The sequence below is a fragment of the Pelodiscus sinensis genome, chromosome 2 (genome assembly GCF_052426305.1).
Source record: "Pelodiscus sinensis isolate ZL-2025 chromosome 2, ASM5242630v1, whole genome shotgun sequence".
Lineage (NCBI taxonomy): Eukaryota > Metazoa > Chordata > Testudines > Trionychidae > Pelodiscus > Pelodiscus sinensis.
In genome coordinates, this window is record NC_143053.1 from 6,103,962 (window position 1) to 6,127,003 (window position 23,042).

A 23,042-nucleotide genomic window follows, 5' to 3' on the forward strand; every position below is an offset into this window, starting at 1 on the left:
CGGCATTTCGGAAAGCCGACCAAGGGAGTGCAGGACAAGCTATTTCATGGCATCCCATTAAAAGCTGTGATGGGCTGTCAGGTTGTGCACAGTTTAAACCAATGGGATGGCACTTTGGGGAGCATGGCTAAAGGTCCTGTCCCTTCCATTCCTTCAAGACGGCACGGGCTCAAGATGAAACATCAGGCTGACGAGACCAGAAAGGCTCCCCGAAGATCAGAACGCAGAGCATTTCACAACGACTCGGTGTCTAGCGATGGGTCTGAACCAACCCGACCCATCTAGACACCAGCTCCAAATCTTGCTGCTGACTCTCACGTCTCTATAGTGGGCACAAACCAACATCCAAAGATCCAAGCCCCCGCACGGCTCGGGGAAGCGCAGATCCAGAGCTACACTCTGAGAATTAGCTCCGTTGAGAGGAAAGGGCCAGTCAAAACCCCAAGTCTGAACAACCCTAGACCTTGCGGAAGTTTACCTTGGGATTCAAGCATTGTTGAGTCTCCAGCCCAGTGCTGATTTTATCCCCTGGATGAAAAGCAAGGGCCTCACCCTGCAGGGAGACGTGCATTTGTGCAAGAATGGGGACTCTTATTCTCTTGACCATTCGGACCACGCTCCAGGGAGGTAAGGGCTTCAGTCCGCTGTACACGTCACTTCCTGACTCTAACTGGTGTCATGCTGATGTGTCCCATCCCACTCCAGAAGTGACTGTTTTCCAGAAGTGGGCATAAAGAAGCCCATGGAGGGAGAGTTTCATAAGGTGCGTTAATGTCATATGGAAGAAAGGCACCAATCTATCAATGGGTTAGCCGAGAGAACAGGAAGTTAGGAGACCTTGACTCTGTTCCTAACTCTGCCACTGACATCTGTGGCCTTCGGGCAGTCACTTATCTCCTCTGGGTCTCGGTTTTCCTTTCTGTACAATGGGGATAATCCTGAGCCAATGCTCTGAGATCCCTGGTGAAAAGGGGGATGTTTAAATGCCAGGTATTTGCCACTCCTCAGAACTATGACCAAATGAAAGGCCGAATGGATCACTAATGACATCCGCCAAGCTCTGAGCTGCTCAGGGGAGACAGGGGCACCTGCTAGCACAGCTCTGTTCTTCTCACTGACCGTGCCCGCTGGGGCACCTCATGCCGTGTCCATCCTTGTGCACCGAGAGCAGGTCTTTAACGGTGCATGGCAGTGCCACACGAAAACAGAACTTCCTGCTCTGTTGGAGTCAAAGGGAGACAGCTGCAGGCTCAGTCCCTGGGAGGGTTTTGCCGGGGTACAGGTCACTCTCACAGGCAAGCCGTGGTGCCCAAGAGGGAGCTAGCGAGGTGCTAATGCGATGGGCCCTACAGGGACATGCCCCACTCTCTCCCCTCCTCTTCCAGAGCCACCTGTGGATTGCACATCCCTGCCTCCACTCAGCCACGCTCTCAGAGCTCCGCTAGCCTTTGCTGCCTACCAATTACAGCGAGCTCAGAGCAACTCCCAACTGGTCCTTCCTGTACCGTGCTCTGGCCTGCCTCGTGTCCTGCCGCCACGCTGCGCACAGCCAGGCCCACGCTGCGGGATGTGTCTATAGCCCCCGAGGGGTTAAACTAAGCCTGTGTCCCCCGGGCACCGTGGCTGATCGGTTCTCTCTCCCGTTAACTGACGGCAACAGATGTTTGCAGGGGACGGGCTCTTTGCAAATGATCTCCGTGCGCTTCCCTGAGCGACTCGCGAAAACAGCTGCAGTAGGCGTCACCGCAGAGGCGGGACCAGAACAGTGGTGAGGACTGCACACACACACACACACACACGAATGCAAAGCCCTCAGTGGCTTTGCAGAGCGGTGCTTTTTTTTTTAAATGGAAATGTCAGATGGATGGATGGTTTCTTCTGCTCACAGCCCTCTCCCCACGTGCACTGACCAAGATGTGCCCCTCACCCAGGCAGGACTGGTGCAGTCATCACCCACGGGGGGCTCCGAGGCTGCTCTGCCTCACGCCGGGAAGTCTGATCTCCTCTAACTCGAGCAAGGAGTGGCAGCCGGACGGCAGCGTTCCACATGGCTGACAGGCTGATGTCACAGCAGCCTGTTGGGCCCTTTGCAAGCACAGAGCCCTGATGACAGAGGAGCCGGGTGGGTGTCTCCGTTCACGGCCCCCCGTTTGTGCTGGGGCGGGAGGGCAAGGGAAGCCGGTCACTGATTCCCTTGGGGTCGAGCTCCCTTTGCACAAGCTGCAGTGTCTCTGGAGCGGTCTGTGAGGCAGCGCTCCCTTTTTCCCCACTCCCCCCCCCCCCGGCTCTATGTCAGGGGGAGTATCTCCCATCTCCGCCCAGGCTCCTACCGTAACCCTGCGCTCCGGAGCCGGCGCTCTCCCTTAGCCCTGGGCGGTGTCACCAGGAGCTAAGCACAGCGCGCCCATTCGCAGCTTCATTCCCTGCACTCCAGGCAGCGGCCGATGCTGAGCAGAGGCAGGGAGAGGGGAGGGAGGGGGGCGTGCAGGTCTGGCAAAACAATCCTGACACAAATGTCAGAGACTGCGTCTTATAACCCCTTCATTTCCAGGGCCTGCTTCCCCGTGGCCCTGCATGGGGCCGACCCGAGGAGGGCGCAGGGACTGGGGCAACACCCCTCCCCACCATAGACCCCACCCACCCCGTCTGTGCTCCACTCCCACCCCATCCCCGCTGCTGTGGGGCTGGGAGAGGGAAATGGGGCGGAGAGGAGCAGGCTGCTGGGTCTCTCCAGCTCCCACTGCTGTGACGAGTGTGTGTGTGTGGGAGGGGGGAGCCCTGCTGCTGCTCCCTACCAGGCCCCCAGGGAACCCCACAGGCCACCCTGGCCACCATCCATAGGACAGTTCAGGCGGCCGCCACAGGGCTCCCAAAAGTGCGGGGCTTCGGGTCACTGCCCCAAACCGTCCTATGGACGGGACAGCTCAGCCCCGCACCTCAAACCCCGTGAGGGAGCTGCGCTTTGCCCTCACTTTGGACGCCCTGTGCTACCCAGGGCACAGCACCCTGGAGGACCAGGCAATGGGTCTCAGAATATGGCCGCTCCCCCTGCCCCGGCGGTGGCTGCACACGCCAACTTCCCCACGTGGATGCACCGGAGCTCGGCAGGCCCCTCTGGCGCTGCTTCTGCTGGCTGGATCTCCAGCATCTCTCCCTGAGGGCACAGGATCGCGAGGGCTTTGGGGACAGGGTGGGACGAGGGTGGGGAGCAGACGGGCGTATCGCTGCTGCAGTTGCTGTCCTCGGGGTGCAATGTGTCTTTATGGCAATGGCCCCCTTCCTTTGGACGCCCTCTGACTGCTACACCTTCCTCCGTGCACTAAGCAGAGTGATTCCGCCTGGACTATTCCCCCTTATTCTCCCCTCTCCGTTGCATTAGGCCGTTTCCCCTGCTCTCCTAGTCTCCAGCGCACATCTGGAAGGGGAGGTGTGCTGCGGCGCCCACGCCAGGCTTGGCGAGCAGGCGATTTTGCCCATTTCCAAGCGAATAAACAACATGTGGCCCAAAACGTGGAAGGGGAAATCATGACGCTTCAGGGGCCAAATGAATCGGCGGGAATCTTCGAGAACATTTTGTGAAAAAATTAGTTGCCCATGTAAGCTGGCGCGGGATCCCTGTCACAAGCCAGTCCTGACTGCATCTCCGGTTCCCAGGCCTGCAAGGACTCCTGGTCCACAGCTTTCCCCGGTCACAGCAGGACTCAGGCTCTGACCTACACCTTTAGCAGGGTCCTAGATCCGCCTGTCCCCTCTCCGCCTGTCACCTTTCCTTCCAACAGTCTCCCATAGCCTCCCGGGGGAGAACAAAGAAGTCACACAAGCTCCAGACCCCAACAGGTGACACAACAGGTTGACGTGATGAAGCAGTGTGAAGGCTGCTTCCTTTCTCGCCGTCCCCATAGTGCACACCGCAGTTGGTGTGACGGGTACCTTAAAGGTCGCGCTTCCGACAGGTGCCCCGCGAGGGAGCTCCTGCTTGGAGAAAGGGATGGTGGGTAGAAAAGGAAGACTATGGAAGAGCCGGCCTGGTACTCACTAGTTCACGGTGCCGTAGCCCTTGGCTTTCGTAAATCCCACGGAAATGGCAACCACCAAGGCGGGCAGCCCTACGGAAAGGAAACAAAACAGAGCATCGATCATTTTAGCGAATACGTTGGTTGCCCCTCACTCAACATGTGGATCCTTCTCCCTCCGCCTGGATCCGCAGCAATGCCTGAACCCTGAGCCTTCCGGGCCCAAGACTTGAGGGTAACTCCACTGGCTGGCAGCAGCGGTTAGCTCCTATCCAGTGTGGCGGGGGAACCTGTCCCTAGAGGGGTACATACTGCACTGTTTGTTTCAGAGGCATTCGCTCCCTTCCAGGGTCTCAGAGGGGAAGTGGGTCGGGGACGTTCCGTTGCTCTCATGGCTAGTGGGGGCAGGTTTCCGCCAGGAAAGCTCCTTTCTATTCATGCGCTAGCTGGTTATTGTGATGCGGGGTGGTAACAGCTTAGGTCATGACACACCCAGGTCCAGGCTGAGCCAGTAACACCAGGGTGGCAGGCCCTGCATCCCCTTAACACTCTCCTGAACCTTCCAGTCCCTCCAACAGAAAGCTACTCCAGGAGCTACGAAGGCCCCTGCCTGGCTCTCCTTTTCCCCTGCGAAAATTCCTGAACGCCAGATAGTACCACCTGCCCGCTCAGCGAGAGAGGTCTCCATGCGGCTTTTTATAGCCTGCTCCGCATGACATGGTGAAGTAAGCCAGCTAAGTGCTAAAGACGGGCAAATCCCATTAGGGCTCAGAGAGCTGCCTAGCGAGCAAGGATTAGCTCTGCTCTGACAAAGCCCCCCGACTTGTGCACCAGAGTTCATGTCAGGCGGTGGAAAAAGTGTCACAGCTTTGGCAGGTGTCCACTGGCCTTGGTGATGGCTATCCACAACGGCCATGTGTAGCCTCCAAGGATGCAGATCACTTAAAGAGTCGTCACATGTCAGGACAACCAACCCGTCTTCAGTCATAGTACCCTCCTGGCAAATCGGGGCAGGTTCTAGGAGCAGCAATATGATCGTGGGTTTCTCTTCCCACCTGACTTCTCCAGGTGAAATTCACTAGAATTGCCTGAGCCCCTGTAAATATACAAGTGGCTTGGAGAGGCTTCGCTACTTTCTCCCTTCTACTCTTGTGTCTTTTTCCTTCCACGTCCCATTGCCTATGCCAGGGAGCCCAAAAAGTTACGGGTATGTCTAGACTGCATCCTTCTGTCGACAGAGGGATGCAGATTAGGCAGGTTGACATTGCAAATGAGGCAGGGATTTAAATATCACATGCCTAATTTGCATAAAAATGGCCTTGCAGGAGAAATAAGGGTTCTGTCGAGAAAGGCTTTCTTTCTCGACAGAACCCCCTCTAGACTGCTGCTTTTTGATGACAAATTGCTGAGTCGGCAAAACTCAGAGGCCATTTTAATGCAAATTAGGCACAGGATATTTAAATCCCTGCCTCATTTGCAATGTCGACCTGCCTAATCTGCATCCTTCTGCTGACAGAGGGATGCAGTCTAGACATACCCTACGGCTGTGTCTACACTGGAAAGTTTTTCCAGAAAATCAGCCGCTTTTCCGGAAAAACTTGCCAACTGTCTACAGTGGCCGCTTAAATTTCCGGAAAAGCACTAACGATCTAATGTAAAATCATCAGTGCTTTTCCGGAAAAACTATGCTGCTCCCATTTGCGCAAAAGTCTCTTTCCGGAAAACTGTTCTGGAAAAGGGTCAGTGTAGACAGCACAGTACTGTTTTCCGTAAAAAAGCCCCGATCGCAAAAATGACGATCGGGGCTTTTTTGCAGAAAAACGCGTCTAGATTGGCCACGGACTCTTTTCCGGAAAAAGTGCTTTTGCAGAAAAGCATCCTGCCAATCTAGGTGCACTTTTCCGAAAATGCTTTTAACAGAAAACTTTTCCCAAGCCTTTGCCCAAGAAGGTAGCATGAGGCCAGAGGCTGCAGCACTGGTGATGGTCGAGATAGGGCTTTCCTGAAAATACAACTTTGTTCTTGTCAGAGTCCTTCTCCTATACAGCCTGCACTGAGTATACTTGTATGTGATCGTCAGGGAGCCAAACAATCTGGACAGGGATCTTGTCCATTCTCAACAGCTTATACAATCTCTGGATGGGTGCTTCAGGTAGTACAGAGAATGGCGCTCATTATTCAGAAGTTCACACGCTTCTAAGCCAACATTTAACCGGTACCCAGCATGATTCTAAGGGGGTGCTGTCGTAACACCAACAGGCGGAACCAAGGCTGGGATCTCTGGGCATGAGCCTGTACTGCAGGAGCTAAAAGCCGGCTGGCTCGCAGCTAAGGCTGTACAGAAGGCTCGTTATTCTTTCTGTAAGTGGTCTTGGTACACCCAGTGCATCACACCCAGGAGAAGTGTGGGTTACACTGTGCTCCCCCATGTGCCACCTTTAAAATCAGCCATCAACTAATCTGAGCAGGGTGACAACTAGGGTTGCCGGTTATCCGGTTTTGAACCGGACAGTCCAGTATCTGTGCTTTCTGTTCGGGAAACAAATCGAGAAAATAGAAATGAGAAAATAGAAATGTATTTTCTAAATAAGATGTAATGTAGATTGTGATGTCATGTCCAATGTGTCCGGTATTTTTGTTGAAACCATCTGGCAACCCTAGTGATAACTTTGAAAAAATTATTTGCAAACATCTGTTTGAATGTGTAAACAAATTAATCGAAAGCATAGAAACGTAGAGCTGGCAGAGGGCAGGTAGCCCCTCCTAAGCGGCGGAAGGAGTAAGTGTGTAAATTGGTAGTGCTAGCTGACATTTTTCTAAACGTAAAATGCCCATGCTTTTTTTAAACTGACCGTTTGAATTTCCACACAAACATAAGGTAAAATTCAATAATTAGACAAATAAAAATACGGAGGAACTTTTTGCAAAAAATCACAGATATATTTTTCAAGCAGAGTCATGAAATCCACTTTTACTGTGTTCATGTCTCCCATTACATCTGCTTTCCACACACATCCTAGTACGTGAGTTTGCGGCCGGGAAAGACCATAGTAACAACAAATCCCAAGGGAATACTGAACAATGTTTGGCAGAAAGTGAATTTTGAATTTATAATTCCAAGTGTTTATGCAAAAACTTGACTCTGAGAGCTTTGCTCATCCAATCAGGCCAGAATATATTAACATGTGGCCATCACCCCAAATCAATAAGTTCAGTGTGCATATTGCTAATATAAAATGCTCAAAGCAAAGCGTGAAATGAACAAGCTTTCATTTCATGAAGGCTAGGACTATAATAGAGTTTAAAGAGAAGCTAGATAATTTCATGGAGGTTAGGTCCATAAAAGGCTATTAGCCAGGGGATAAAATGGTGTCCTTGGCCTCTGTTTGTCAGAGGCTGGAGAGGGATGGCAGGAGACAAATCGCTTGATCACTGTCTTCGGTCCACCCTCTCTGGGGCACCTGGTGCTGGCCACTGTCGGCAGACAGGATACTGGGGTAGATGGAGCTTTGTTCTGACCCAGTACGGCCGTTCTTATGTTCTTATGTTCTAACAACCCAGAGGCTGAACTATAATAGCATCAAACATTTGATGAACAACAGTGGAAACTAAGATATGGTCACAAAAAACTTGTCAGTATTAAATAGGGATATATTTGATTAAGAAATTGTTTTCTGGGAACAGTTCATCTCTCCATGTCTTAAGTGGCCTTAGTCCTTACTGGTTGCTAAAGATCCTATGGGTTTTTTTTTCTGGACAAGCAGCAGGTTTAAATCCAAGGGCATGTCTACACTAGGAAACTATTTTGAAATTACTTATGTCGATTTAATAACTCACGAAATAACAAAATCAAAATAGCGTGCCCTCACTATGGGGAAGCATCAAAATTAGACCGAGGCAGGCTCCGTTAATGTGGACAAGCCAACTTGGCTTAGAGTCCCAGGAAGTACCGGGGAGTAATTAGTTTGAATTACTCTGGGGAGTCATTATTTAGAAATGAAGCCCTACTGTGGACCAGAGCCAAGTGAGAAACAACAAGAAAGCAGAGGACCAAACTTACTACTGGTAGAAACTGATGCAACTTCATTGAAGTTGGCGGAGCTGCAACAATTGACACCAGGAGAGAATCTAACAAGGAATTTTAAATAGCAAATTCATAATTCCAACTGAAAAAGATAATGGCTATGATGAGAACCAAGTGTCTCTGGAGCCAAAAGTATGCTTTAAAAATGTTTCTATGTTTTCGTTTCATTATAAGTGTTATTTGTCCCAATATTGTGACCAACGTCTAACTACCTTTTACACATCTAAAATTCCCTGCTGCATTCATGGGACATGGCATTCTTCTTCACTTCTCGCCCTAATCTGTTGGACAGTTCATAGTAGCAATTCACATCAGCTAATGTGATCTGGCCCAGAGGTGGCTGCATTGCAGCAGTAAGTGGAATGACACCTATTGTCAAATGAACACAGCCATATGAGGCTTGTGAAAGTTGTTTGCTCCAAAACTTTAATCTAAATGGTCAAAAATGACATTGAAACCTTTCCCTGATTACCTGAACACCTGATTATCTCAATTCATTCAAGGTCCCTCATCGGGCTTTAGTGATAAAATTGTGTGTGTGTTCGTGTGTGCACACATTCCCTTTAGCTTGTGGGGTGTATTCTATTGTTCACTTACAATATTTATTTTAAAGGTCCCATTTTAAACTATTTTAGTTCAGAAACACAATGACAAATTGAATTGAAAACGAGTGCTTTACACTATGAATCTGTTCTGTAAATTTGAGGAAGATACGTATCAGTCCAATCTTTCAATGCCCAGTTGAGTCCAGCCTTACTTGGAGAGATGCAGTCACATTAATGGATGTACAGAAATAGCTATTTAAATAGTGTAAAATAATACAACTCAGATTCTGCTTCTGCGCATATGCAGGCTTCTATTCCTGACCAATGGTATAGTGTAAAGCAGTGTTTCTCAACCTTTTTTCTATAAAGTACCCCCTTTTAAAAAAAATTATAAGTACCCCAGTACCCACAGTTTTCAGATACACAATTTTTTTTCTACCATTGCAACACATTTGTTTAAACAACTTAATTGTAGCCAGGCAGGTGATGACATTTTGGGGTGTAAAAAGTACAAAAATAATGAAAATTTAAAACAAAAAATCAGTTTTCTCCAAATTTCAGTTGTGTTGACATATCCCCCCCCTCCCCCGATGTCTCTCGAGTTCCCCTAAGGGGACTCGTAGCACTGGTTGAGAAACACTGTTATAGAGTGCACCCAAGGGCCGGATTTGGCCTTAAATGCCCTACTTCTAATCTTAACACCTTGCATTGGTCAGCTTTGACAAATCCCTTTAGCTTGTGGGGCATATTCTACTCACAACTCTATCACTAGGAAATCCCAAGAGCTAAGAGCTCAGGTCAGGTTAGCCAGGTCAGGCAAAAGGAGGTTAGCTGCAGATTGATCATGTGGACAGGGAATCTGCTTACTACAGAGTTGAGATGCTGGCATGAGACTGCTTCTTGGTCTGTATCACACCAAGTGATTTATAAGCATCGCATTTATAAGCATCAAATTTCCTGGCTGGGGAAAAGTGTTGGATATCTGGCTGCGTCTAGACTGGCAAGTTTTTCTGCAAAAACAGCCGCTTTTGCAGAAAAACTTGCCAGCTGTCTACACTGGCCGCTTTGAATTTGCGCAAGAGCAGTGACGATCTCATGTAAGATTGTCAGTGTTCTTCCACAAATACAATGACTCTCCCATTCAGGAAAAAGCCCTCTTGTGCAAATGTTTTTGCGCAAGAGGGCCAGTGTAGACAACCGAGAACCATTTTGCTCAAAAAAGCCCCAGTGGCGAAAATGGCGATCGGAGCTTTCTTGCGCAAAACCACGTCTAGATTGGCACGGACGCTTTTCCGCAAAAAGTGCTTTTGTGCAAAAACGTCCGTGCCAATCTAGATGCTCTTTTCCACAAATGCTTTTAATGAAAAAACTTTTCCGTTAAAAGCATTTGCGGAAAATCACGCCAGTCTGGACGCAGCCCTGTAGTAAAATGACTCACTGGCACAGTGCAATGATTTCTCTGTCTGCATGTATTTTTTTTCACTCGCTATTGGATACACTTTTTGTAATTTTGCTCTTTCCAAACTCCAGCTTACAACATCTTTGGGTACCTCTACAATGCACACTTATTCCAAAATAAACTATTCCAGAATAGTTATTCTGAAATAGCCTATATTGAAACAGCACATCTACACTGCAGGGAAGCCTCAAAATGAGTCAGAGGCCGGCTTTCCTAATGTAGACGTGCTATTTCGATTTAGAGCCCCAGGAGGCACTGGGGAGGGGCTACTTCAAAATAGCAGCAGCCGAGCGTCTGCACACGCTTTATTTCGAAATAGCTATTTTGGAATAGGCGTTATTCCTCATAGAATGAGGTTTGCCGATTTCGGAATAAGCCGCCCATTTCGAAATAACGGAATGGCTGTGTAGATGCTCGCATTGTTATTTCGAAATAACGCCAGAGATCTCGAAATGACGGTGCAGTGTAGGCGCTCCATTTGAAAGCTGGTGCCACATGATTGCATTTGTTCTCTATGCCAAAACGCCTCATGGAAGGCTAATAAATTAAACGTATGGGGGGGAAAAGAACAGAGGGAGAAAAATTAGCTGCAAACATCTGCATGAGCCTGATAATTGATTTGCCTATGGAAAACGCTGCTGCCATGGAGACATAATTTCAGAGCTTGTTTCACTAGGAGGGCGAAAGAGTGTGAGAGAGAATATGAAGGGATGGAGGGAGAATGAGACAGAGCAGAAGGAAGAGGAAAATGCAGGGAGAATGGAAGGTGGAGAAAGAGATCCAATCCCCCACCACATACTTTCATAGGTAGATGTTTCCAGAACTGCCTTCTTCCCCTCCCTGGCTAAGCACAAAGGTACATTAAGGTTCAGAGGATAAACAGGCCCCCATGTTCCCACTCTAGGCTAGATTCCTGTATGCTGTGGAGTCACAGACCCATAATTCTCACCCCATCCAAGACACAGGAAGCGCTTGCGAATGATGCGGTTCCGTAACCTGCCCGTCACGGCCATGTAGGACTGCCAGGCCTCGGTCAGCACCCAACAGAAAGAGGAGAGGAAGAAGAAATGCAGGAAAGCCGCCACCAGGGTGCATATCACCTGGAGAGGGGAGGAAAGGTATACAGGTGAGATTAGCAGCTGGGAAGGGGAGCCGCTTCCAAACTGCATTCTAGTGGGACGCACGCAGGAGTCAGATAATGAAAAGACATGTATCCTTCAAGGCCCCAATTCAGCAAACCACTCAAGCACATGCTTAAACTTTAAGCATCTCATTGAAGTCACTGGGGGGGGGAGTGTCTAGACTACAGGGTTTTGTCGACAAAAGTTGGCTTTTGTCGACAAAACTCTACCTGCGTCTACACTACCTCCGCGTTCTGTCGACAGTAAGTTGGCAGAACGCGGCAGTTTTGTTGACAGCGGTAAACCTCATTTTATGAGGAATAATGCCTTTTTTCGAAAGTACTCTTTCGAAAAAAGGTGCTATTGCACGCAAACTGTGCTTTTTCAAAAGAGAGTGTCTAAACTCTCTTTCAAAAAAGCAGCTTGCTTTGTTGACAATACTGGTTGTAGTCTAGATGCTCTTTTTCGACAGAGGCTTTGTCGACAGTATCTGTCGACAAAGCCTCTGTCGAAAAAGGCATACAGTCTAGTCGGAGCCTGGGACTTGAGTATATGCTTAAAGTTAGGCACATGTATAAGGGTTTTGCTGAAACACGGCCCAAGCGCCTGGGGGGAAATTATTGTCTTATCCAAGTCAACAGGATTTTTGTCCTTGAATTCAGTAGGAACAGTATTTTAGTTTATTTTTGAAATAGCCAAAAAAGTGTGGGATGAGACTGTTAAAGTATTTGTAGGAGAGGTCGGCTCAGACCTTAAACTGGCATGGCACCATCTCTACCCAAAGGAACATACAGGCAATAGTACTAGCAGCAAAATCACAGAGGTGAGATCTGGAAAAAGGCTATTTACTTCATATCCCAGCCAATCCAGGATTGAAGGAATGGATCATTCAGAGCACTGTGGGGTGGGAGAAGGAGAGGAGTTGTCTAATGGCTGTAACGAGGAGTAATGGGACGACATAGAAAAGATAATTCTGGAAGGAGAAATTTCATAACAGTGAGAGCAGTTTCCCACGGGAATGGGAAAAATCATGAAACAGTTAAAGCTAAACTGGAAAAAAAACCCACACCAGAAAATGTGCTACAGGGAATAATCCCACACTGACTGGGAGATTCACTGTATGACTGAAAAAAACATTCTCCAGCCTTCATTCCTGTGCAGGGGAGCTGACAGCAGGCTGTGGTGGGGCTGACACCATGCTCCTGGGAGGGGTGGAGCTTTGGGCAGAAGGGGTAGGGGTATCCAGCCCTCAATGCCACTGGGAGCGTGCCACGTTGGCCCCCTCAGCCCTCAGAGACACCCAGAGCAGGCTGTGTGGTGCTCCGGCGGCAATTTAAAGGGCCCCAGGTTCCAGGTGCTGCCACTGTTTCAGTAGTGTTGGTAGCTGGGGGCCCTGGGCCCTTTAGAATCACCGGGCCCTAAAGCAATTGCCCACCAATAGGGGGTGCAAAGGGGGGCCTGTTCCTGGATCTTTAGCTGGTAGAAAATATATAAATGTAGCACCATTAACGTTGACAGAGAATCAAGCCCTAGGATTCGAATTCAAGAAAAAGATGAAGGCAACACATTCTAGTGGCGCCCAAGGAGAAGCACTGGCAGTAATCAGAATCCGGGTACGTCTACACAGAGACATTATTTTGAAATAACTTAGTCCACGTCGACACAGCAGGCAGTTATTTTGAAATAATGTCGAAATACTGTCGAGCTGGAGGACTTCTTATTCCGACTCCTGTAACCTTCATTGTACGAGGAGTAAGAGGAAGGAAGAGTGCTCTATTTTGAAATAAGTGCTATGTAGACACTCCCAATTTTGAAATAATCTACACAATTGACGTAGCTCAATTTGTGTAGTTTATTTCGAGTTAAGCCCTGCTGTGTAGATACACCCCCTGGGTGACAAATTTGCTTACAGCATTCAGGCAGGCATAAGGGGTCTAAAATAGGTGGTAAAGAGTTTCTCTTTATGGAGAAAAAGCTGTGAATAGAGCTGGAAACAAACGTACTGCTAGTGTGTAGTCACTCAGACCTGGTCTACACTAAAGGGTTACGTCTACACTGGCATGGTTTTCCGAAAATGCTTTTAACGGAAAAGTTTTCCCTTAAAAGCATTTTTGGAAAAGCGCGTCTAGATTGGCAGGACGCTTTTCTGCAAAAGCACTTTTTGCGGAAAAACGTGTCCGTGACCAATCTAGACGCGGTTTTCCGCAAAAAAGCCCCAATCGCCTTTTTCACGATCGGGGCTTTTTTGCGGAAAACAGTTCTATGCTGTCTACACTGGCCCTTTTGCGCAAAAGTCTTTTGGAAAAAGACTTTTGCCCGAACGGGAGCAGCATAGTTTTTCCGGAAAAGCACGGATGATTTTACATGAGATCGTCAGTGCTTTTCCGGAAATTCAAGCGGCCAGTGTGGACAGCTGGCAAGTTTTTCCGCAAAAGCAGATGATTTTGCAGAAAAACTTGCCAGTCTAAACACAGCCTACGTGTGTCTAGACTACATGGCTCCGTCGATGGAGCCATGTAGATTAGGCAGGACGGCAAAGGGAAATGAAGCGGCGATTTAAATAATCGCCGCTTCATTTAAATCAAAATGGCCACCGTGCTGTGCCGATCAGCTGATTGTCGGCACAGTGCGGCAGTCTAGATGGGGATAGAACCCTTCGTCGGCAGATCCTTTATGCCTCGTGACCCAATCAGCTGATCGGCACAGCGCGGTGGCCATTTTGATTTAAATGAAGTGGTGATTATTTAAATCACAGCTTCATTTCCCTTTTTTGTGCAAACTAATCTACATAGCTCCGTTGACGGAGCCATGTAGGTTAGACATACCCTAAGGCTTTATTTTGAAATAACCTCTCTTGGGTCAAATTAATAAGAGGCGCATCCACACTACCAAGCCAGTTATTTCAATATAACGGGCTGCTTATTTTGAAATCTGTACTCCTGTTTCCCTTAGGGAATAATGCTAATTTCAAAATAGTTATTTTGAAACAGTGATAGTATGGACGCTCCGGTGCCGCTATTTCGAAATAACTACTCCCTAGAGCAGTGGTCCCCAACCATTTGGGGTTGCCGGGCGCCAGGGGGCGTGGCCGTTCGCCCCCATAACCGCATTCCCGGGGCCGGCGCTGGCGCTCTCTCCCCCCCTCCCCTAAGTGCCGCGCGCCCAGGGCCGGCACTGGCGCTCTCCACCCCCCCCCCCCAAGTGCAGTGCGCTCGGGGCCGGCACTGGCGCTCTCTCCCCCCCCCTCCACCATGCGCCGCGGGGGGTCAATCCGCGGCGCCCCCGGGGCCGGTGCTCACCATGCGCCACGCGCCCGGGGCCGGCTCCGGCACCGCGCATGCACCACATGCCCGGGGCCAGGCCAGCCCTGAGCACTTGACGGGCGCAGACAAATGACCGTGTTGGGGACCACGGCCCTAGAGTAATTCAAACTAATTTTTCCCCAGTGCTTCCTGGGGCTCTAAGTCAAGGTAGCTCGTCCACATTAACAAAGCCTGCCTTGGACTAATTTCGAGGGTTTCCCATAGTGAGGACACGCTATTTCCATTTTATTAAATCAGGAGTTGAGTCAATTTAAGTGATTTCAAAATAGTTTTCTAGTGCAGACATGCCCTGAATCTTCTTTTTTCTTTACCCACCAATGTCCTTTGCACCCAGAAGCTATTCGATGTACTATAACCATTATCGGAATCTGCCCAGATCAATTTCAATGGGTACAATGATGTGAACTGAGGCCATCAGACGCTGCATGCAAGATGTTAAATTCCTTTGCAGCAGAGACCATACTTTTGTTCTTCGTATGTACAGCACTGCGCACAACAAGGTCCTGGTGCCGGCTTCTTTTTATTTTTTTAAACCAGCCTGTAGCTCTGGGTGAAATTTTCACAAATTCAAAAACGTGACTCAACATTTTCAAGAAAAAATGCCAAATGATTTTCATGAAAAAGTCACTGTTTTCCTACACATTCCCCATGTTACTGATTTTATCCTATGCTGGTATGATTTTGCCATGTTGGCCAACAGTCTGTCTGGCATTTTGCTTTCTGGTTTTCTAGCATGCCAAAGAGGTGTACTGCATTTTCCAGGCACTTTTACCTTTGTCAGAGATTAGGAAAAATTCTGAGTGGGTGAGGGCAACAGTGAGGAGGTGAGTGGGTTAGAATTTTATGCTTCCAACGAATATGAAGTCTTTCATTTATCTACAAAACAGGGAGCCATAGAGGAATTGTCTCCCATGCTGAGTCATGGCTACATCCCTCCTCCCCCAGCCTAGCATGGAAAGGCCAAGCTAAGTCTGAGGAAGTGAAGGTGATTCTCTATGGTCAACTCAGCCTTCTGGTGAGGGTACCAAAAGGGCTTCAGATGGGATCATCCTTGGGGTGCCTGTCCTGCTGCTCATCCATAGTAGCTACACTTCTATTTATAGCACACAAGCATGATCAAAACTAGGGCAGACAAGTCTGCCAAAGCTGGACATTACACTTTCTGGCTGCCACAGAGGCATGTCCGTTATTCACTGAGAATTTTCAAGACGGCAGGCATCGTTTTCCCCTGCTACACTATGCTAAATTCCAACCAGCAACTTCCTGCTCAAGCCAATTTATCCAACTGCTGTATTAGGCCACAGAAGTTCTTACATTTCTTATTTTTAAGAAACCTTTTTCCTATGCAGGACATAGACTCAGAGCGCTCAAGACCAGAAGAGACAGGTATGATCAAAGAAATGCCCCAAAATAATTCCTACAGAAGGTCTTTTAGAAAAAAAATAAATCAAGCCCCAATTTCCAAGTTGTCAGTGATGAAAAATCCACCAAGCTTTGGTAAGATGTCCCCATGTCCCTGTTATCCTCCTTGTCAAAAAATGACGTCTTATTTCCCATCTGAATTTGTCTAGCTTCAAATTCTAGTCATTTGAGGATGTTATTTCTTTCCCTGCTAGACTGAAGAGCCCCTTAGTAAACATTTTCTCCACATGGAGATGCCGATTGACTGTAATCAAGTCATCCCTTAACCTTCTCTTAGTTAAGCTACCGCAGTGTTTCTTAGACTTTTTAAGACCAAGGAACACCAAACAATATTTTTTTTTATCCAGAACACCAAGGATTTTTTTGTTGCGCAAAAAAAAAAAAAAAAAGGCTGGGGGGAACTTGTTGAGCAAAAAAAAAAAAAGTCGCCTGCCCCTTTAAGGGTGGCCATTTTGAACTCTGTTCTCCATGGCACACCTCCGACTGCGTCACGGCACACCAGTGTGCAGCGGAAGACAGTTTAAGAAACACTGATCTACATAGACTGAGCACTTTAGATTTGTCACTCTACAGCTGGTTTTCTAACCCTTTAACCATTCCCATAGTTCTTCCCTGAGCTCTCCCCAATTCATCATCATCTTTCTTGAGTTGTGGGCACCAGAAGTGGACATGGGATTCCAGCAGCAGTCGCACCAGGGCCAAATCCAGAGGGGGAAAAGAACCGCTCTACTCTTACAAGAGATTCCTTTGTTTATGCAGCCCAAGAGTTCATTTGCTCTCTTGGCCACAGCCTCACACTGGAAACTCGAGTTTGGCTGATCCACCGTGACCGACATATTCTTCTTCAGAGTCACTGCTTCCCAGGATGTAGCCCCACATCCTGTAAGACTAGCCTACTTTCTTTGTTCCCAGATGCCTACAGTTACATTTGGCCATGTTCACATGGATATTTTTTGCAGGTGCCCAGCTTACCAAGTGATCTAGATCATTACGAACCGGTGACCTGTCCCCTTCAGTTATCACCACGACTCCAATTTTGAGTCAGCTGCAAACTTTATCAGTTCTGATTTGATGGTTTCTCTGTGTCATTAATAAAGATGTAAAATCATGTAGAGTCAAGAACCAAGGCCTGCAGAACCCCACTGGAAACACAACTGATCCAGGAAAATTCCCTGTCTATAATTATACTTTGAGATCAATCAGTTAATTTTTAATCCATTTAACGTGTGCCATGCTAACCTTGTCTCATTCTAATTTTTTTTTATCAAAATACGATGCAGGATCAAGTCAAATGCTTCATAGAAATCTAACTATATTCTGTCACTACTATTACATTTATCTGCCAAGTTTGTAAGCTCAATCGTAGTTTGACAGAATATATTTTCCATAAACCTCTGTCAATTTGCAATTTGCCCTCCTTTCATTCTCTATTAATCAAATCCTAATTGATACCACATAATTGTGCCTGCAATATATTAATAAACTCACAGAAATGAATGTGTCACTGGATAACGCCGGGCTCACTGCTTTTGTACTGCCTTACAACTAGTTAGCCCTTATCCAGCGCTTTCATCTTCAAGGAGTTTTGCAAATAGAATCAGATTCTGGCTTTGAGGTTCCACAGGTGGAAATGAAGGTAGGAAGAATTCACAATATTGAAGCTAATTGATACCAAAGAAACCCAGAGAGAAACATATAGCTACAAACCCTCGCCAAATTTGTAAAGCTCCATCATCAATAATTTAGCGTTTATAAATTCCTAATTTAGACTCCGGGGAGCCCCTGCTTTTCTTCTGTCTGGTTTCTTTCTCTGTTCCCTACTGGAGACTGTTTACTAGACGGCTGAGCGGAAATCCAAGAATAACCTTTCTATTTATGGCGTTTCGTGCATATTCATGGGCAAAGAACTAATCTGCCTCTTGTGATCACACTCAGAAGCTTTGAGTCCCCACAAAAGGCTCTGATGATGGAGATCTATAAAATGGGGAGCAAACACATCAAGAGCAAACTAGCCCCTAACTTTGCACCAAAGAGGGACAGAAATTAATAAAGGCCCAGGAGCGACTCCATCAAAACTGTGGACTTTTTTTTCCCCAAGACGATCTTGATTGTTTAGCAATCAGAGCCAACCACAGCCGCGGTGGTCCAGCTTTAAATGGGAAGGAACTTGGAGAGATGAAGTTTTTCACAACCCTGGCACACCCCCCTCTTGGCTTCAGATGGAGTTCCCAGCGAAAGGCCCGGCAAAGCTATTCTCTCCACCCTCCGCGCTCCACTCCACCACTGAACAGACCAGGCACGATGCACAAAGGGGGCAAGCTCATTGCTTTGTGGAGTTTACTTTCGAAGCACAAGCTGTACTAGGGAGAGAAGCCAGGCTTGCAGGTCTCCTGAGGTTGAGCCTCTCCATTGATCCACAGACAGTGCAACCTGGGCAGCAGGGAAAAGTCTTCCACACTGCCCCCCCCCCCAGAGGCACCCTAGGGATCAAAAGGCTAGGGATCAAAAGGCTAGTCAGTCACCAGCCTCATTCAGTTTTGGGGCTTCTCTATAAGAAAGAGGCAGGAAGAGGCAGCATAGCCCTGTGGGTTTGTGTCCAGGTTTTGCTCTCATAAGACCCACGTTGTAGTGCTGATTCTGGCACTAGTCCACTCTGCGACTTTGGAGCAGTTGCTATGGGACTTAATTTCCCAATCTGTAAAATGGGGATAATGCCCTATCCTCTGTCAAGTGCCTTCAGAGTGATAGATGTTGAGTGGGGTTGGTATTATAAAAGGTGCCCACCCAAGAATGAAAGTGCTAGGAAAGAGAGTTACAGAGGCATTATGATATTCTGTGGGGTAATACAGAGAAGGCGTATACCTTAGAGGTTCCATCAGGTCCCTGGCTCTTCCTAGATTTGTAACCTGGGGTAAGTCACTTAAGCTCTAAGACTTGGATGTCCAAACCAATGGGAGTTAGGCACCTCAATACCATGGAGGAGCTGGGCTCTCACTTTATAAACCTTTGCAATGTGGACAATGGGACTCGCAACACTTTCCAGTACAAGAGAGAGGTGTCATGAGAGACTTTTCATGAACACTTGCAACGCACACTGAGCATCGAGGGTGGAAGCCACTTGAGAAGTGCAAGGCATTTACAGTGCTGAGCGGCTGGGGATTCCCCTCCTCCACAACCTGTCTTTGTGACCTTCTGGAAGATAAAATAGCTCAAGTCTTACAAACAACCCTTCTCCTTTTCTGCACCACATGCCTGCTAACTCTAGGCAGAGATTCAAAAATATCACATTGGTGTTTCGCGAAAGCCCTGAGGATGCTCCCAAATTATCCAGGAGCGAGCACGAGAGAGAATTGAAATCTGCCATTTGGGGGGTGAGTCTCTGACATGGAGCTATTTAACAGAGGGAGGAAGGCGAAAGCTGCCTGCACAAATCATCTCAGTCCTAAATCAGAGAACAACAAATTTGTCTCCTACCTTATTCCGAGTCTGGGTTTGTCCAATCAGAATGAGAGCATTGGAGGAAATGATGGAGAGGCAGAAGTTGATGAGAATAACAGAGCGTTCTGAGCGGATGTATCTGCAAAGAGAAAAGGGGGGGGACTACTGTATTTTAAATTTGTATTACAGTAGCTCCTAAAGGATGCAACCAAATCAGGGCCCCCCTTGTGCTAGGCACTGTACTTACACCTAGTAAGAGATCATTTCTGCCCTAAAGATTTCATAATCTCAATAGACAAAGGAAGGGGGAAGGGAAAGAGATACAGTGACTTTCCCAAGAAGCCACACAGCAGGTCAGCGGCAGAGCCAGTAATAGATCCTAGGACTCGGGCCACTGCTCTAGCCACTAGACAATGCTACCTTCCTAGATGAGACAGCACTATAAGTATTTAAAGCGCACAAGCTGACAAACGAATGGACTCAGCTGGTAGCCAAAGGAGGATGCTTTAGGGGAAAGCATGGGACCCCTGTTGCACAATACCATGCGAAGAGGCGCTTTCTGCCTTACCCCAGAGAATGCCCTGAAGGGCCAAGATTAGAAGCCCTTGTAATTTGTACCCCCGCTCCTGTCGGCACAGATGCTATTCTAATTCATGGCACCTTTTCTGAAACTTAAAAGTTCTCCTCCGTTCAAATGACTTGAAAGAGGTCTTGAAAAGCAGCTTTAAGCCACCACCCCGACGTGCTCAGACTTACAAATCAGTGACAGAGCAGCAGGCATGCAAGCGGGAAAGGGGAGATTACGAGTAAATGCATTTTCTCAGCAAGTTGCTTGACAGCAAGCGCCTCCCCTTTTGCTTAACCTGACAAGACGTCCCTCGAGTGGAAAACAGCCGTCGCTTGGTTTCGAAAGGTGCTGCTCCCTTCCTTTCCACGGGGCATTAGGGGGCACAAATGCCTTCCAAAACCAGGCCATTCCTCTAGGTGTCTAAATAAAGATTCCGGCACTGGATTCTAGGAACCCAAAGTAGCAATTCGGCTTGGGCCCCTCCCCAGTTGCTACTCCGTTCTGATTCTCACTGCAGAGCACAGCAACGCCTTGCTCCTGAATTGCATGTGTGCTGTCTAATTCAACTCACTCGTTATTTAGGGAGATTTCTCAGTGCAATTTTAATTACTTAATAAAGACAACCGTACGTGCAAAAAAATAAAGTGCTGCATTACTCAGCAATTGATTCATGGCCCCCGTCCCACGCTCACAAGCACGAGTAACTTTACTCATCTACGTACTCCCACTGGCATGGGTGGGCGTTAGCCTGAGTAGAAACGGGGCCTTAGGCAGGGAGTAAAATATAGTAGCACCCCCGGAGCTTACGGCAGGATTTCTCTCCTCGGCGTATTGCCTAGTAATTTGGTCTCAGTGACCTATTTTAGGGAACAGTAAACATGCTAGGCGTTGAGTACTAAGTTTTGGACGCCTTGCTGGCCCAGCCAAAGCAGCCATCCCTGCTCAGTGCTCCGGGTGCCTAGGCTGTGTGGAGTGGGACTGCGTGCTAGTGGTACACGGGCGGACCTCCATCCTTCCACTCCACTTCCACTTCCCTTTCCGTTTTGCAAATGTAAATGCTCAGCGGTGACACCGAGAGTCGCTAGGTTTGTGCCCAAAAGGCGGAATCGGCCCAAACTTCCCTGAGACACGCAGGGGTCAGGCTGTCCCTGAAACTAAGCCCCCCATCGGCTCTCTCCATAACTCATTTCCACCCCAGAAAGCCATTCTTAGAAACTTCATCCTGCAGCCAGCTTGTTCAGAAATTCAGCGCCGGTTTCCCTTCAGAAACGTTCCCAACCTTTCCATGAGCTTGCCCCAATATCCACCTCAGACTCACCTCAGCTCTGTTTCCAGGCTCTCTCTAATTCCCCATTGTACTAATCTAGGCCTGATGTTCAGGCATTGGGCCTCCGCTCGCTGACAGGTGAATGCTGCCTGTCGCAATGCAGATATTCTGGAAGTATCTGCTCCACAAGTCTCTCCTTCTTTCAGCACAGGGATACCCATGCCAAGAAACCACCACTGCAGCTTTCAGTAACCCCCCTACCCTCTGCGGCTGCCACACAGGAAGCACAAGGCAAACCCTTGCAACGGAGGGTGGTGAAGCAAGGAGCCAACATGAGCAGGGGTGGATAGGGAGCCTTGGCAAGGGGGTGAGGGTGGCAATTGAGCCTAGCCTGGCTTTGCCTACAAACCTCAGTCTGGTTCCTCCACGTTGCAGCTTCAGACCCTACCTGCCCCAACACACTGCTTCCTGGAGACTACCTTGAACCCAGGTCACTGGCCACTCCAGAAGGCATGAGACACCCCGGGGCTTGCTTGGTGTCTGACAGGTTCAATTGTTCGAACAGTCAGAAAACCTTCGCAGTTCGGCTTTCCGTGTTATCTCCGCCTTTGCCAAGGCTGAGCAGGAACTGTAGAGCTGGGGGAGACCAGACAATTTTCACCACAGGAGGGACGTATGCATGGGAGAAAGAAAGGGGAGCGACGGGGGGACTGGAGGAGAACATCTATGCCACCTGGAAACAGTAGACAGCGGGGACCGCTGAGGCCAATTGCCTTGGCTCCACCATTTCCTATGAGTGTGCGCCAAGCACCAATGCTGGAAGAACGCCCACGTCTCCCTAGGTCTGACACAAATTAGCCATAAGACGTAGGGGGGTAAGCGTGTCAAGCTCGCTGCTGGCCACGAGCCCAGTGGAAGCTGCTCCGTGGCAGCTGACACAGTTGCTAAGATTAAGCAGGCACTTGCCGACGCAATCCAATAACCCAGCCCTGACTGGGCGAGGCAGAGGTGCCAGCAGCAAGCTGTGTACTCTGGAGAGGCCCATCTCTGCCACTTCCCAGTGCTTGGGCCTAGCAGCCCTGTCCTCCCTGGGGCAGGGCGGTGTGTTTGCAGAAGGCAACAGGGAAGCTGTGACCATCTGGAGAGTGAACTCTGATTCCCCGGGGGAGTGAGAGAGACAGCACACAGAGAAAGACTCAGCGTTTCAAGTCACAGTGACGAGCACACAGAGAGCGCATGAGAATGCAAACCGTGGTTGGGGGGAAAACACATGCTCCGGGTGGGAAGTTGTCTGGATGTTCACAGCCTAGGGAAAGAGAACTGGAGGTGAGCGGGCAGGAGGAAATTCCCTTCTTTTTGTGGCAGAGGGTTAGAGATAAGCACTCTTTCTTCTTGGTTTTCCAGCGAGGGAGGCAATGCGCAATGACCAGAGCAGGCAGACAGACCTGCGGGCTCCCTTCTGATTGGGGTGTGATACTGGGTGGTTCATTTAATATAGGCTCACAGTTGTGATCCAGATTCTTGCATCCCTAGAGTTCAGGGCTTTTTGGATTCAGGCTACTGGACAGATCTCTTCCGTTGCTGTCATTAACATCGACAGCATAATCGTCTTGTCAACCTCAGGGCCTGACACAACCCCCGGAGAACGGCCCTGGTTCCCCAAGGCCTGTGCCGCCTGCAGACATCTACACCCATGCAAATGGGCTGGAAATGCTCCTGTTCCCGTTACAGCTATTCTGCGCTGGTGGTAAGTGGCAGCACAAAATACAGGGCAATGGACAATGGGGCCGAGCTAGCCACGG

General features: G+C 48.6%; 1 protein-coding gene across 9 annotated transcripts in view; it reads right to left on the reverse strand.

The window, feature by feature from the left end:
• ADGRB1 (adhesion G protein-coupled receptor B1) overlaps positions 1–23,042 on the reverse strand; it is a 423,364-nt gene that overhangs the window by 50,427 nt on the left and 349,895 nt on the right. For all 9 annotated transcript variants that reach the window (XM_075920015.2, XM_075920016.2, XM_075920018.2 and 6 more), the window contains 3 exons: positions 19,442–19,544; positions 11,051–11,201; positions 4,037–4,106 (listed from right to left, as the gene is read on the reverse strand). In XM_075920015.2, the coding sequence (XP_075776130.2) occupies positions 4,037–4,106; positions 11,051–11,201; positions 19,442–19,544 (324 nt within the window). The remainder of the gene's footprint in view (positions 1–4,036; positions 4,107–11,050; positions 11,202–19,441; positions 19,545–23,042) is intronic.